This window comes from Raphanus sativus, chromosome 5 (genome assembly GCF_000801105.2).
Source record: "Raphanus sativus cultivar WK10039 chromosome 5, ASM80110v3, whole genome shotgun sequence".
In the NCBI taxonomy this organism is placed as follows: Eukaryota; Viridiplantae; Streptophyta; class Magnoliopsida; order Brassicales; family Brassicaceae; genus Raphanus; species Raphanus sativus.
In genome coordinates this window covers 19,773,412-19,790,052 of record NC_079515.1, presented here as the reverse complement: position 1 = coordinate 19,790,052, position 16,641 = coordinate 19,773,412, and the positions used below count along the sequence as shown (strand labels likewise).

Below are 16,641 nucleotides of genomic sequence, written 5' to 3'. Positions count from 1 at the left end.
TTCCGGAATCAGAAGCCGACGAGGTAAACAACACCCCTCAATACCAAAAGAGAAACAACAACGAAAAAACTAGCTTAAACTAAAACAAGGAAGGCAAATATCACTACCGGAGAGAAGAGCTCCACCACACATTCAAAGGCGAGCTTACCATACGAGAACTCAACCATAGATAGTACCATCACTCTACGGTAAAGCCTATAGAAACTTTCTAAACACGTCTTATTCACACAACCGGTAAGAGGATAAAAACCACTCCAATCCTGAACAATAACAAACAAACCGATGACAAATGCAAATCTTCATTGTCTGTTTAAACGTTTCTCTTAAAAAATTAAAAGTAACAGAGAAAATAGAGATTTATTTTCTTACGTAATAATAAATTTTGCAAAACAAAAGCTGACAGCATAATTAATGACCAGTGAATCGTCAACTTTCTTACCAATTTAGAAATTGCTTCCAAGTTAAGGTAATTTGTTATATGTGAACATGAAAACAACATGAAAAGACGCGATATAAATCAGTGGGTGTTTCGTAAGAAATCAGTGGGTTTTCTAATAAACATTGTTAAGCAAAACGACAGTATCGATATGAATACACTGAAGGCAGCCATAAAAATGTGTTGGTACGGAAATGTTGATACGCAAAGAGAAAAACAACCACCAAAGGACACTTGAGCTTAATTACAGACCAGATATTACATACAAAGTACAAGTGAACTGAAGAGAAAACAATATTGGACTCGAAGAAAAGGATATTGCTAGACAATCAAGTTGAGCAACAGCCATTCTTTTGGACAACAGGCTGTCCTCTGATCTGCACTGTTGGCGGTCTGGCATTGTTCCCAGCTGGTTGGCTTGCCATACTGCATCCAAACCACAAATCAATTACTTTCCTTAGCACCATAGACATTAACTGGTTCGTTCTCTATATATACTGATTGGCTACACCCAAACTACATGAAAGTTTAGAGCTTCTAGTTGAATTTTCAAAATTCGAACACTGCAGGGTCAACATCCCTCTGCTCTTAAAGTTTTTTTTTTATTTCCCTTTGCTATTATAACAAAATATAGCAATGACCACTTGCTGGAGTTCAAAGTTTGTGTCTCCTGAATCTTACGAGAGCATTAATTAGCCGCCAATAGTAACTAACCTCTGTTTGATCGATGCGGACATCGCCATGAAAGCCTGCTCCACGTTCGTAGCATCTTTAGCACTAGTCTCCATGAAAGGAATTCCAATTTCATCGGCAAAAGCCTTGGAATGTACCAAAATTTCATCAGAAGAGCGATTAGCCATACAAAAATAATAATAGATGACATGACCCACAAAACTGGAGAGGGAGAGTCCTGTACTGTACCTTTGCCGTTTCATATGGAACGGCTCTGTTTTCAGTAAGATCACACTTGTTTCCAACCAGGAGTTTGTTCACATTGTCACTAGCATAACGATCAATTTCACTCAACCACTGCTTCACGTTGTTAAAGCTTTCTTGATCTGTGACGTCGTAGACAATCTACCGGGGGGAGGCCACCACGGATTAAGTTAGCACAGAAAAAAAAAACAACGGAGAGAGAGAGAGAGAGAGAGAGAGAGAGAGAGTAAGTAGGTTACAATGATTCCATGTGCGCCGCGGTAATAACTGCTAGTAATTGTCCTGAACCGCTCTTGACCAGCAGTGTCCCACTGAAAAGTATAGAGTCACCATTGAGACTAGTTAATGAAAAGCAAGAAGACATGAGGAACATATGCAGAGTTAAGAACTTAAACTTGTCATTGGTTAACTACTGTTTGGGAATAAAATACAAAGAGGAAAGTAAGGTTGCATACAATTTGGAGCTTAATCGTCTTCCCGTCTTGCTCCACAGTCCGAATTTTCTATAGAAAAGAAAAATTATAGAAAAGTGAGATTAACAACAACAGGGGCCTCCAGGAAACAAATAACTGTGAAACAAACTTACAAAATCGACTCCAATAGTGCTTATGTAACTTTCTACATACGAATCATCCTGCAAACACCAAGGCAGAGTCACATGAAGTATCCAACAAGAAGGAAAGCAACAGTGGTTCGATTAGTTGTACAAACTTACAGAGAATCTCAACAGTAGACAAGACTTCCCCACGCCAGAATCCCCGATGAGCAGGAGCTTAAAGAGGTAGTCGCTACACAGATTAAAAGGATCAAACACAAAGATCTCGAAGCCTACACAATCGTAGGATCTATGTGAACTGAAGAAAGAGTAGATGGACATAAAGGTGATGAGAAAGGAACTTACTACTCGGGATTCATGGTTGGAACAGAAACTAGAGCAGAACAAGAGCAAAATCTAAAGGGTGGGAGCAGAGATCTGTTAAAAGAATGAGGAGATCTAGAAAGAGGCCAACAACTGGGCCTTGGAAGAGAATCCTATATTCATTTAAATAAGGCCCAAAATAAACAAAGATGGACCTGCTTCCACACGTAATTATCTGCTTTTCGGGCTCCCTTGTGAAAACAACACACCTCACATACATAATCATGTGTCCATCACCCCCCACATATTGGTTGCTCTTTCTTCTTCACTCCTTCCCACTACTTTACCAGCTCATCTTGAGGTTGCAGTGCTACTAGGTACTTAAACAATCCAATATGATAACAAACTAGGTATCTACGAGAAACTGACTGGCTTTAAATGTGGAACTTATCTAATTTCATTACTGAGTTTATTTACCAAAAGTGTTCTTCAACACAATGGACCGGCGGGGCTTTGAGTAAATATATAGCTAGCTGAAAGATAAGCTTGGCAACTGATTACGCATGTTCTCAACATAGTCTCGAAAATAACAGCACCGGGGCAAAGCCCACTGCTTACAAGTGCCAAACCGTTGTGTCCATTTCCAATACCAACGCTCATTTAAGATTCATTGCAACAACAAGAAGAAGAAAAAAAACAGCATACGAGTGAAACACCCAGGGTTTTCAAGTTAACAACACAAGAAACAGGCATGAGCCAGAAACATAAAAGCAACTAAACTTCAGGTCCATGATCCCAGTAGCTAAACTGGTTTCTTCTCTAAATAGGCTTGATCTTGAAGTGCAGCGAGATGAGCGAAAAAACCAGACATTTCAAGTCCTGCAACCAAAAAGGAATATGTCAAGAGCAAAGAATAAGTAACAGATGTATGCTAATGCAAACAGAGTAACTAGAGAAACATTGTCAAATCAGCTGACAGAGAACAAAACCAGAATATGCCTCCCCAACAAACATACGACCCCAGGTAAGAATCCCCCGCCAAGATTGATGATTAAGAGTTTAGAGGAATATCCTAAAGCACGAATTTGCTATGTTGGTATAAAAAAATTCAACAAGGAAAAAGAGAGAGAGAGAGAGAGGTGACCTGAACAAGATAGTAAAAGATGCGAAGACCTTCAGGATCATCACTGCTCTGGACATCAACGAGAGAACCAATCTTAGATGTAGCAAAGGAGATATGCTCATTTCCCATCACGATCTCAAGCTCTTGCCTTCCAACACGGTCAGGTTCCGGCCACTTAAAATCATCTTCTTTCATTATCTATAGCAAACAAAACAAAACAAAACAAAAAAGCAGCACGAGTCAGACACACAATATACTGAAAGCGCGCATGATAGATCAATCATACCCTAAGAACACTAACTAAGCCCAAGAGAGGAATTAAAACATAGATAAATCAAACTCCAAAACAAAACCCTAATCGAGCTGAGAGGAATTAAAAAAAAAAATTAGAACCAAATCTGAGGAGTTAAGATAGGAAAGAAAGAAAGAACCTCGCTCTCGGAGACGATACGCTTGCACTCGTTGAGAACGGCGGGGGTGAGAAACACCTCCTTCCGGATCATCGTATCGTTCTTGTAGTTCGAGTTATTTGCGTAACGGAGCTTACCGTCCGGTCTAAACTCGAACTCCAGGAACTCGTGTCCAAATTTCCCCTTGTGTCCCACATAGTACCTCAGGTAGAACTCGTTTTCTTCTTCCGCCGCCATGCCCTTCCTTCCTTCTCCGTCTCTCCCGATTTCCCTTCTGCCCTTTTTTTTCTCTCTCTTAATAACCCCCAAAAGGAAAAAGAAACACTAGCAAAGGCTAACTCATATTAATGGGGTTAGCTATCAGCCCATTTAAATAAACATGAGCCCAACAAGCAGGCCCAATTTTAAAATATCTGTCCCCCATCGAAATCGTCAGCCTGATATCGATTGACATCGAGAAGGAAGTTGCAGAGACGATGCGGACGGATTCGAAAATGGCTAAGTTTCTTCAATCCTATGGTAAATTGATTATTGTGCATTCTCTTTCACTTTTTTTTTTCTTGTAAATTGAAACTTTTGAGATTCTGTTGTGGGAAAAGGATATGATCTGATCCTGGGAGCTATAGCTGCAATTTATGTGCTCATGGCACCATTCACTAAAGTGGAAGAGAGCTTTAACGTACAGGTACTGTGCCTCCTTCTTTTCACTTTCCAATCTCTACTCTCCTTTTCTTTTTTTGTACTGAGTGCTCTCTCGTCTCAATTTGCATGTTGACCAGTCAATGCACGACATTCTTTACCATCGCCATCGTTTGGACTCGGTGAGTGACCTCTCCTTCTTAAGGCATGTTTGAATTCTACAAAATTTTCCGACATGTGTTTTATTTTATTCTGTGTCAGTATGATCATTTGGAGTTCCCTGGTGTTGTCCCTCGAACTTTTATTGGTAAGGGGCTGTTGGCTGTTTCTAGTCATTTCTCTTTCTATGGACGATAAATATCAAACTACTCTGTGGTTGTTCTTGCAGGAGCCTTTATAGTCTCTTTCTTTGCATCACCCGTTGTATTCATCATCAGCTTCCTTGGCTTCCCCAAAATTTATAGTCTTGTTGCAGGTTCGATTTCCCCTTTAATGAATTCTCCAACCAACCAACTAACCACTGTTTTCTTGATTTCTAAACACGGACTAAACCAGTTCATTTGACTTATGTAGCTCGTTTAGTGTTGGGGTGTATCATACTATCCACACTTAGATTTTTCCGGATTCAGGTGTGATGTTTATTTGCTACTTCTGCTTGTTTCTATTCCCACACTTCTCTATCTGCACAACTGAGCGAAAGCTACCTATTTTAACAGATAAGGAACAAGTTTGGACATCAAGTGGAGTCTTTCTTCGTACTTCTCACCAGTCTCCAGTTTCATTTACTTTTCTACTCCACTCGTCCTCTGCCTAATATTCTTGCTTTGGGATTAGGTGATTCTTTTCTCTTCATCTTTGTATTTGTCCTAGCAATCTTCCACATGGCCTATCTAGCGTAGGCCTCTGCTAATGTTGTGAAATCTTGTTTGCGCAGTTAATCTGGCATATGGTAATTGGTTGAAGGGAAACTTCTATTCAGCTTTGAACTTCCTGGTATGTATTATTTTTGTGGTACCGGTTATAACTAGCATCATTCATGGCCTTCCCGGAACTGTGGATTTTCTGACATGCCTTTCATCTGATAATCAGATTTTTGCCACTGTTATCTTCAGATGCGATGTGATATTACTGCTTGGCCCTATCGCTCTCGAGTTTTTATTGGTGAGTTTGTGATGAACAGTTTGGTTTCTGAATATTATGTATGTGTAATTTGTTGCATGAGGATGCTTTACATTTTATTAATTACAGACCAGATCGATCTCCTTCTGGAAAACGCTCAAGTATTGTGTTGGAACCGCTGTGGTGGCTGTAGGTTAGTTAAAGTCCCCCCTTCTTTCATTCTGTGATATATTTTTGTTTTTCCCTTCGGATACTAGTTTCCGAGTCAGGCTCTTGTGGTCATGGAATATTCCTTAGCACAGGTCTTACCATTTGCGTTGACTCTATCATGTGGAAGAAGTTTGTTTGGCCAGAATTTGAAGTTTTCTGGTTTAACTCCATTCTGAACCGGAGTTCTGACTGGGGTGTATCCTTCAAAATTTGTTTCCTATGTTTATTTTGTATGATGGATAAACCTTTTAGCATCTTTTCCACTGCCTGGTTAGAGAATTTGGATTCTTTACAATGATAACCGTTTTAGATCTTCATACTTCAGTGTCATTGCCAGTGCAAAGCTTATTTTGCAAATATTGTGGCGCTTGTAGTTTTTATTAAATTCTCTGTTGTTCCTTGAAAATTATTTGCTAAACCAGACACATTCCATTCATTGGTACTTCACCTCAGCACTCCCACGGTCTTTACTTGTAGCGTATCCTCTTTCTCTGGTAATTATCTGACCTCCTAACGTCTGTCATATAGCCTTATTCCATTTGAGTTGGCAGATCTGATTGTTTCTCTATTATTTTTCTCATTTGTTTTCTTTTTGGATTATGCAGTTTGGTATTTTACTTGACAGGAGGGTTCCATTCCATATTGTTCCAGTTATATCATTTGTTATGCTCTACTCTAAGCTTCCACACAAGGTATTCAGATGAATTACTTATCTCAGTAGCCAAGGGATTTTCTTTTTTGCTGATGAAGGCTTCCCTATCTTTCTTGCTATATGTAGGAACTCCGTTTTATTATTAGCTCAGTGCCAATGCTCAACTTATCTGCTGCTGTTGCTGCTAGCAGAATGTATGAGTCCTATCAGATGTTTGCTAGCTAAGCTCTCAATCATAGCTAAAACGTTTTTTTTTATTCAGTCTCTCAAGAGCTATTTTTGATACACTTACACTTACTACTGACGAGCCTCGTGCTATAATCCGGTTTCCCTGTACAGCTACAAGAACAGGAAGAAAACTATTTGGAAACTGGCAAACATGGTTATGCTAGCATTATTTGCAATCAGGTATAAATAGTAGGCAATTATCTTTGATATATGCAATAGAAGGGAATGTATTTGCTAGTCTGCTTAACCCTATCATTATCATATAGTGCAGGGTGCACGGTTCTCACATTCATGGCATCTTACAACAACTATCCAAGCGGCTATGCTCTTAAGCGCTTGCATCAGATAAGTGAGTGACTTGTTCTTTTCGGGGTATCTTGTTATTGCAGCAGCGTTTGCTTTGGAACCGAACAAGAAAATATGGTAGCCAGTCTTTGTTCGTCTCACATGCCACGTATTATATACATAATCATCTTTGTTTTGTGGTGATAAAGGGTTGATAATTTTCCTACGATATGATTAGTTTTACGGGGTGACTTCCATGTTTTCAGGCCATCCTGCAAATGTAATGGGAGAAGAGTGGGTTCACATAGACACCTTTAGTGCTATGAATGGAATATCTCGCTTTTGTGAAAGTGCTTTTCCTTGGAGGTGAGTGTGGTTGATTATTCTTTCTATTAGCTGTCCTAGCCCGTTTTAGTGTTGGTAGAAGTAAAAGAGACATCAAGGTACCTGGATAACAACTTGCCACTTGTAAAGGATCGAATTGTGCCTGAGAGATGCATCTGTTTGTTTGCCATATTCATTTTCTTGGAGACAGTTACCACTAACTGGGAAAATATCATATGTTACTCCACGGCCTTTGAATAAATAGCTATTTTTTTCTCGTGTGCAACGCAGATACTCAAAAGAGGAAAACATTGTGGTGGAGGAGTTACGAAACCGAAATTTCACGTACCTTGTGAGGTGAGTATATTCATCATAGAATAGAAAGCAAACTCTTAGTCAAAGAAGATACCATTTAATAAAGTTGTAATGTTTTTTTTTGAGCAGCGAGCACCCGTCTGTGGATGGATACAAGTGCTTGTTTTCTGAAGAAGGCTTCGACAGAATCGAACTGCGGCGAGGTTTCCCTCCCATTGTTCTGGTAAATTTGTTAGCTTTGGGGAATATTTCATCAGAATAGGTGGTGCGTTGGAATGCAGTGTTGAGTTTAAAATGTTGAGTTGCAGGTGAAAAGAGCCAAAGTATACGTGCACCGGGATATGAAGACGGATGACCAGTTGCATAAGAAATGGCCAGGATGTTAGATTCATTGTTTTTGGTCGATGTAGCACGGCTTTGTTATCCTGAGAGAGAGAGGAGAAGATGTAACGATGTCCAGATATTAGTATACTTCCTTCCATATGTCTGTCGCTTTTCTGATTCGTTGTTTTGGTCGATGTATCACAGCTCTCTGAGTTTACTTTTTTTTTTATTTTGGTTCGAGACGCTCACCATTTCACTTGCCGGGTTTCCTACGACCATTCTAACACTTATTCCGCCTTGGTCGATGTAGCACAGCTTAGTGTTGTGTGTACTTGAACATAATTCTGATTGAGATTATGGTCCTAACTAATGTAAATTAATAATGTTTACATTGTTTTTAATCTTCAAAAAGGATTATATTAAACATTGGAGTGATGCAAGGTGAAACATTTAAACTGGATGTGTATACGGCACTAGGAAGTAAAGCTTGCGGTTCAACAGATTTTAACCGCATAAGCCAACAGATGAATGAAGAATGAAGGAGAGTACAAAATATTTAATTACTTCATTAAATGGATGGCGTTGTTGGCCGGTGGAGGTGGGACAATTGTACATTGAGTGTAAAGCCGATTTTTGGCAGGGCATCATCACGTTCAATGTCCTTTGGTTCCTCTCCTACCATATTTGAAGTTTGAGGTTTCTCTTCTCTTTTTTTTCTTCGCGTAATTAATTAAAGTTGTAGTAGTTAAATATACTAGCTACGCAAAGTGGTTCGCCCACATGGTGATATCATGTCACGTATTGTACCCAATGCACGTCCTTTACTAGAGTTATTAAACTGGATTGTGAATGTATGATTGAACTGGTATTAGCATTGTATATAAATAGGTGTACAATACATTGATACAGTTACGAGATTCAATACATAATGTTACAAATTAACAATTTTTTGCTCTCACTCTCTCTCTCTCATCACCATCTTCGTTGAGCTGGAGCCTTGCTTTGAGCTTCACCATTTCTAGTATCTTTCAAACTTCTTTGGACATTACATATACTAGCTACGCAAAGTGTACCTTTAGATGGCGTAGAGGCCTAGAGCTCTGACGGAGTGGCCAAAGCTAGAGATCCCCTTGGTAGCTTCAAATATCTCTTGGTTTCCCGCTGGTGATAGTGAGCATGCATGTACTCGTACGTGACGGTTGAAGATGAGGGGAAAGACCTTGGGAGACCGATGATAGTGACGCTGATGCATGCTGTGGAGAACAGCCTGATATCATGGATCAGTGCGTCTCGTCAAAGGATGCCCATGGGCCATGGGGAGGAAAAAACTCGTGGACAACCTAGTTACCATAAATAATTATTTCTAATATTATGTAGATTATTTGGAAAGTGGTAATAGAATTATCATTTCTTTTTAGATATCAAATTATAACAATTTTAAGAGTTCATTTATGATCGACACGTAATAAGGTGACTTCTCAATCAATATATAGTAGGATTTATATTTTTATAAATAATTTATAACATTCTATAAATTATTTTAAAATTCTGATAAATTTATTCTGTAAATTTAAAAATAATATTAATAAACATGTTTGGATTTTGTAATATTTAAAATAGTTATTATATAATTATATTTGAATACAATTCATCAAGTAGAGTATAAAAATATTATAATTATCTTATATAAAAATTCGTTCATTACATTTTATAGTTTATAAATATTAAAAGTAATAAATAAAACATTATTAATCTTTCTATAATTTCGAGAATTAATTGCCATGAATGTTATTTGTAATGTTTTTTAAATTATATGGCAAGTGATGTTAAATAATTTTATATTTATCTTAAATTTTTAGATCTAATTTAAATAAATAAAAATTAAAAATAATCAACCAATCAAATTATAACAATTTTTTAAAACTTCAGTACGAAAGATCTGTCACCTGAAACCACTAAAATGACTTTTCATTTTTTATATAAGGGGATGCGTAAAATACTAAAACCTGTAGCTGGCATTAATTTATAAAAAAACAGCGGGCCCTTTATACACAAGCTCTGGGCCACCGTTCTGTTCGCATCTGTAAGCGGTTAAGCCGGCCTTGATTGTTCTTGTAAGTGCATACATGAGTAAAAATATATATTGACTTCATGATGAACAACATGGGAGTGCAACTTTGAGCTTTTCCCTAAGCGTCTAAGGTAGAGCAGTCGTTACAAGGGAGGCCGTTAGGGAGAGAGTAGGAATCATCCGACTTTATCCTCCTAACACACTACTCCATTTACCAGAAGCGCCTTGGCTTCCCGTCACTAGATTTCCTCTCTCCCCTTGTAGTCTTGGTCCCCATGGCACCTCACCTGGTTCATGTGTCCCTTGACTCCCCTCTTCTCCCTCGTCCTCACTTCTATTTTCTCCTCCCCAACCTTTGTCTTCGAGAGAAACAGTCTCCCCAAACTCATCTTTCACTCTAACCGTATTCCCAAATCTGCTTCCCTTCCCTTCCAGATTTTTGCAATTTATAATGTTTTAATCGATAATATATGAGATATATACTCTAACCTAACTCAGTGTGGGTGCACACTCTAAATTTTACTAGGTGATCCACCAATTTTTTAATGAGCTATGGAACAAAAACTGAAACATATGCAGGGTCTGTCCTGAAATCTTAGAGTATATTGTAATGTCTATGTAAAAAAAAAATTTGGGACTTCATTTTTTTTTTCTGAAACTTATATTTTTTTTCAAAAATTTTGGTGGCCTGTTGCAAATGTTTGATTACACATAGTATATGGTGGCTTCGCCCCTAGCCTGCCTTTGTTAAGTTTGCTGCCACATGGTGAGCTTCATATGTATTAGAAGGACAAACAATTAGGCCCATTGGAAAATAAAATCAGAAATATTAGCGAAAAAGATCCAATGATCTGCATCTGCTTATTGAAACAATCCTCTTAATAGGAAAACCTTTACTGATAAGAAATGAAAAAAAAATGAAAAATACTTAAGAAACGCTAGCCCATAACTATGTTAACAAAATAATATCTAGGTGCATCATCAGATCAATAGTTACAACCACTTTTACGAGGTATTGCTTCAAACGGGCCTTACACTCATGGTATACCTAATCAAGGAGTGAGTAGGGTATTCGTAGTATATTTGTGGCGGTGGGAGAGATGGAGTTACAGAAAACGAAAATGTAGAAGTATTTAATGCTCGCTTAAGAAGGCGTGCCCTGTTTTAAGTTTTCATTCATTTAATGTTGGAGCAACAGACACTAGCTGGCGCTCTGACGTGAATGATCTTGATTGGCTACTAGTTGCTGAAGCATCCATCAAGACCATCACCTAAGAGCATAAATATCGGTTGGTTCTAAGCTTAGTCCTAAGTGGTTTTGGTGTGGGATCCACCACTTTTTCTCAATTACCCAACCCATATGTCCTAATATAAGAAACGTCCTAAACTCTATCCTTAACTTTTTTCTCTTCTTCCTTTATCTGATTGGTTTCTCTCCATGTGATCGGACAAAAGAAAATTTAAAAAAAAAAAACAATTTACTTTAGGACTTTCACAAGTCCTATTGATAATGATGCTCTAATGTTGCCTAACTTGGTTCATCAGTATTTAGATGGGAAATTGACAGTCTTTCATTATACAAACTAAAAACCACCGGATTTAGAAAGCCATATCTACGTTACTGATGCATATTTCTGCTTACGTCGAGGATATGATATAATCGGCAATCGATATTCGATAGGTGTCGGGGGAGATTAGCTGAGTGTCATAAATAAGGATCCATGTGGGAAGTATCGAATGGAGGAGTACATGTTTGGTCCAGGTAGGGCCCTCACAGGGAAGTGGGCTGGTGGGAAGATAGGGGTTGGCTTCGTCATTCTACATCTACCCAAGAGTTTGATAGTACCTTTCTATATAATGTACGTGACAAAGAATTGGAGAAACGCACCCATATTCCCTTATTACACTAGACGGTATAATGGCTACGAAACCAGGGATCCTCACCGATTGGCCTTGGACACCCCTTGGGAATTTCAAGGTGCACTCTTTTCTCTCTTTCCTTTGTCTATTTAACTATTATATACATTGTTCTACTAAAAACACTATAATATAGTGTATATATATAAATCTTGCTTATGATTGAATCCCGTTTTTGATGCATGATATGGGACGTGGAAACAATTAATACAATAGTACATAGTAATTGCACCATGGGCGGTCCATAGCACATACAAGTTTGTGACTGATGATCCGGTGGATCTCGGGTACTCCCTCGTATTACCCTTCTTGCTCTTCAGAATTCTTCACAACCAGGTTTGGATCTCTCTTTCCCGTTACTATACAACCAACGGAAAGAGGCGCATCCTAGACAAAGGTATCGACTTCAATCAGGTCGACAGGGAGACTGACTGGTTCGTTTTCCATTTTGTTTGTTATTATTTATAATTGCGTCGCTTGTGATTTATGCGAGCCAAGTATGTATTAACTCTTGATATTTACACGCGCAGGGATGACCAAATATTATTCAACGGATTGCTGTTCTATATAGGGATCCAGCTGTTGCCGCAGGCGAAGCAACTTCCCTTGTGGAGGACAGACGGAGTGTTGATGGCGGCGATACTTCACGCCGGGCCGGTGGAGTTCCTCTATTATTGGCTCCACAAAGCTCTTCACCACCACTTCCTTTACTCCCGCTACCATTCCCACCACCACTCCTCTATCGTCACTGAGCCCATCACTTGTAACTCTTATTTCTTATCTTTTTTAATTTTCATCAAACATACGTAAAAAATATACTTTTTCACGTCCTAACTAGTAATATATATTTTAATCATTATATGCAGCGGTGATACATCCATTTGCGGAGCATATAGCATACTTCATTCTTTTCTCCATACCATTGATGACAACGTTGTTAACGAAAACGGCATCCATAGCGTCGTTCGCCGGATATGTAATCTACATAGACTTCATGAACAACATGGGGCACTGCAACTTCGAGCTCGTCCCTAAGCGCCTTTTCCACCTCTTTCCTCCCCTCAAGTTCCTCTGCTACACTCCCTCGTATGTTGTTGCACTTTCTGTTAATTTCTATATATATATTTATATACATTTATTTTTGATAAAAAATATATTTATTACTGTCGACTGTATATAGAGGGAAATATCAAATTTAGTACCAATCTACTCTTAAAACAATTTTGAAAAGAACCTACGCATTAATTAGAAATCATTCTTTCTATATAAAAAATAAAAACAACGATTTTATTTCCAATTATTAAATTTTATTCGTACGCATCATAAAATTTAAGCAAATAAAAGATATTGATGTACATGTATATAAAAATATCAATATCTTTTATTTGCTTAAATTTTCTGATGCAATGGCCCTGGTTTGTTTTGCTAGTTACTTTTTTTTATCGCTATTTAATGGTCATTACTAGTCTCTACCTTTATTTAGATAAGGTCTAAATATTATACAAAATCTGTTTCTTACAAACTTTATTTTACTATAAGATCCGAAGTTTTATATTTGTAATACTTATGTTTTCAAATTGAAAGCTTTTATCGAAAAAAGAAAAAAATTTCTGATGCGCATAAATAAAATTAATAATTTGAAGTAAAATCGTTGTTTTTTTTGTTTTTGAAGTAATAATTAGGATGCATTGGTCCGAGTGGTCAAAGAGTTCCGTTGGAACTACTGTCATCCGGATTTGATTTGGACTGGCCATCTAACCATGTATTAAATAGAATTAACGTACTAATGATTAGTTATTGAACCTAAAAATTCTTTGAACATTACACTACGATTATAAAATAAAATAATAATACATGCATATATATCACGTGCATTTGCATGTAAAAATTCTTCTTTCATCTATAAAAGAGGTGGCGTGATATACTTGTACCCGTTATTTGGTTGCTAACTACCGAATCCGTGGACCACATAAAAAGACAATTTAATCTTATATCTCTCAACTTATCGGCACATAATTTCAGCACTCACAATTTATGTATTTAGAGCCTATTTAACGAAACAGCATTTGAAAAGTAAAATATCAAATTCATTAGGGTATATATGGCCGCTCTAAAGTCTAGAGTTATTAATAATGGTGAAAAAAAAACAAACCGAACCAATCAAACTGAAACCGGTTAAAATTAAACTAAAGTCTATTATCAAATAGTTTGGTTTAAGATTTTTTCAATCCGAACAAACCGAACCAAAGTCGATCCAAACTGAACCAAGTTAATCCGAACCGATAAACCAATGTTTTTATTTATTATTTGAATTAAACATATACTAGTAATATACAATATACTAAAATCTTAAAATTAAAGTCACTATTAACTTTATTTAACAATGTTAGTTTTTTTTTAATTTTCTATTTACTTTAATTAACTTTGATTTGATTGTGTTCTTATAATTTTTTTGTGGTTTTTAAGATTTTTGTTTTTGTTTTATATTATATTTGTTTCTTATTAAAAATTTTGTATTCTTTTAAAGGTTTTTATTTCGGTTTACATAATTTTTTTTATAATTACCAACATGATGATTTCATAACCATATGTTTATGTTTAAAATTTGATTTCTCTTAAAAGAACTAAACTAAGGAAACCCAATTAAACCGAAACGAAACAAAAATCGACTGAACACAAAGCAAACCGAAACCGATCCAAACTAAACTAAGTATGGTTTATTTCAGCTGAAAAATTCTAGAACCGAATCAATCAAATAACTAAATTGAATCGAATTCAAACCGAACTAATAAAATAACCGAAGTGTCCACCACCAGTTATTAACACATCCTTTTGTTTTCCTATGTATCGATAGCAAGTGCAATGTGATAAAACACTCTTATTGTCATAATATCATTCTTTTGGATTATAAAATTATCATGATGAGTTGCAGATTCCACTCGCTGCACCACACCCAATTCCGGACCAACTACTCCCTCTTCATGCCCTTGTATGACTACATCTACGGCACAATGGATAAATCCTCGGATACATTGTATGAGAAATCTCTAGAAAGAGGAGAAGATAAAGTGGACGTCGTGCACTTAACTCACCTGACGACGCCCGAGTCCATATACCATTTGCGGATTGGCTTGGCTTCATTTGCTTCCTATCCCTTCTCTTACAGATGGTTCATGCGCCTTTTGTGGCCTTTCACATCTCTCTCCATGCTCTTCACTCTCTTCTACGCCAGCAGCCCCTTTGTCGCTGAGAGAAACTCTTTTGAGAAGCTCAACTTGCAGTCTTGGATCATACCCAGATATAATCTGCAGGTCCTTCCTCATCTTCAGCTTTATGTTTTGACTCTTTTGCGAATTTATTAGCTGTATAAGTAGTATAGGTTGGTTTACTGATGCATCTGATGCATGCAGTACTTGTTAAAATGGAGGAAGGACGCGATCAACAACATGATTGAGAAAGCAATACTAGAGGCAAATAAAAAAGGAGTGAAGGTGCTTAGCCTGGGTCTCATGAACCAAGTACAGAAACAAGCTTTCACTGTTTTGGTTTTACATTGGTGAAATGTGATGTCATAGTATTAAAACTGTGGTGGGCTGGAACAGGGGGAGGAGCTAAACAGGAATGGAGAGGTGTATATTGACAAGCATCCAGAAATGAAAGTAAGATTGGTGGATGGCAGTAGATTGTCAGCAGCCGTCGTGATCAATAGTCTACCCAAATCAACGACAAAAGTAGTGATGACAGGCAATCTCACAAAGGTGGCATACACCATCGCCTCTGCTCTTTGCCAGAGAGGAGTTCAGGTTGTGTTTTTCTCCTTCGTTTTCCCTTTTTTTTTTGTTTTGCTTGTCACTGCCTAAATTAAAAAAGAAGTTGGTTTGAATTCCTTATGTCCATAGGAGAAAGCTTAAGCCCGCACCTTCACCTATCCAAGCTTTTTTTAAGTTGTATTATAATTCATTACTTTTGCTTGCAAATGTTATCTGCAGGTCTCGACTCTATTACCAGAAAAGTATGAGAACCTAAGATCATTTGTTCCACAAGAATGCAGAGACCGTTTGGTCCTTTTAACCTCTGAAGCACTCCCATCAAACAAGGTAACTAAGTATACCATTAAACAGTTAAAGTTGCATAACAATCGAAGAGCATATTAAACTAATGGAATTTTGGTTGAAGATATGGCTGATGGGAGAAGGAACAACTAGAGAGGAGCAGGAAATGGCCACAAAAGGAACGTTATTTATCCCAATCTCACAGTTCCCCCTCAAGCAGTTTCGTAGAGATTGTACCTATCATACACCACCGGCTTTAATAATTCCAAAATCTCTAGTGAATATCCACTCCTGTGAGGTAAGTATACAAAGCTATCCAATCCAGTTAATTTTTTTTTTTGTAGATATCCTAACTAACTAAATAAAACACATATTCAGAACTGGTTACCGAGAAAGGCGATGAGTGCAACTAGAGTGGCTGGCATATTGCACGCCTTAGAAGGATGGGAAATGCATGAGTGCGGTACATCCATTCTTCTCTCAGATTTGGACCAAGTATGGGAAGCTTGTCTCAGCCACGGCTTCCAGCCTCTGCTGCTTCCGCATCACTTCAAATACCCCTGATTCCCTACTTTCAAATGATGTGTGTTGTTTCCGTAATTGATCATATATGATGTACAATAAGCTTCTAGACAATGGATCCAGAATTTCACCTCTGTATTTGTTTTCATACTTTTAAATGATGTATGTTGTTCGCTGATGGTTTCACTCAATCTATGACAACCTACTATACTATTGCAA

General features: G+C 37.6%; 4 protein-coding genes across 4 annotated transcripts; 2 read left to right on the top strand and 2 right to left on the bottom strand.

Moving 5' to 3' along the window:
• Positions 1–539: 539 nt before the first annotated feature.
• On the bottom strand, positions 540–2,362 carry LOC108863446 (ras-related protein RABD2a). The gene is made up of 8 exons (XM_018637875.2): positions 2,274–2,362; positions 2,088–2,160; positions 1,959–2,006; positions 1,828–1,875; positions 1,612–1,683; positions 1,358–1,513; positions 1,151–1,254; positions 540–862 (listed from the first exon to the last, which is right to left on the bottom strand). Exons 1-8 carry the CDS (start codon positions 2,285–2,287, stop codon positions 766–768), a joined length of 612 nt encoding a protein of 203 aa, XP_018493377.1. The 5' UTR covers positions 2,288–2,362; the 3' UTR covers positions 540–765.
• Positions 2,363–2,852: 490 nt separating this feature from the next.
• On the bottom strand, positions 2,853–4,081 carry LOC108857435 (protein mago nashi homolog). The gene is made up of 3 exons (XM_018631423.2): positions 3,786–4,081; positions 3,376–3,552; positions 2,853–3,110 (listed from the first exon to the last, which is right to left on the bottom strand). Exons 1-3 carry the CDS (start codon positions 3,999–4,001, stop codon positions 3,051–3,053), a joined length of 453 nt encoding a protein of 150 aa, XP_018486925.1. The 5' UTR covers positions 4,002–4,081; the 3' UTR covers positions 2,853–3,050.
• A 79-nt stretch (positions 4,082–4,160) lies between these two features.
• Positions 4,161–8,116, top strand: LOC108857290 (dol-P-Man:Man(7)GlcNAc(2)-PP-Dol alpha-1,6-mannosyltransferase). The gene is made up of 20 exons (XM_018631250.2): positions 4,161–4,283; positions 4,364–4,449; positions 4,544–4,585; positions 4,665–4,710; positions 4,792–4,878; positions 4,977–5,032; positions 5,120–5,237; positions 5,338–5,396; positions 5,493–5,564; positions 5,652–5,715; positions 5,825–5,928; positions 6,155–6,226; positions 6,338–6,424; positions 6,511–6,578; positions 6,724–6,792; positions 6,879–6,961; positions 7,164–7,263; positions 7,513–7,578; positions 7,666–7,759; positions 7,845–8,116. Exons 1-20 carry the CDS (start codon positions 4,241–4,243, stop codon positions 7,920–7,922), a joined length of 1,494 nt encoding a protein of 497 aa, XP_018486752.2. The 5' UTR covers positions 4,161–4,240; the 3' UTR covers positions 7,923–8,116.
• A 3,637-nt stretch (positions 8,117–11,753) lies between these two features.
• On the top strand, positions 11,754–16,641 carry LOC108856796 (very-long-chain aldehyde decarbonylase CER1). The gene is made up of 10 exons (XM_018630682.2): positions 11,754–11,909; positions 12,065–12,282; positions 12,379–12,611; positions 12,715–12,934; positions 14,781–15,159; positions 15,259–15,366; positions 15,451–15,651; positions 15,838–15,945; positions 16,025–16,198; positions 16,279–16,641. The coding sequence occupies exons 1-10, from the start codon at positions 11,850–11,852 to the stop codon at positions 16,462–16,464; spliced, it is 1,887 nt and encodes a 628-aa protein (XP_018486184.1). The 5' UTR covers positions 11,754–11,849; the 3' UTR covers positions 16,465–16,641.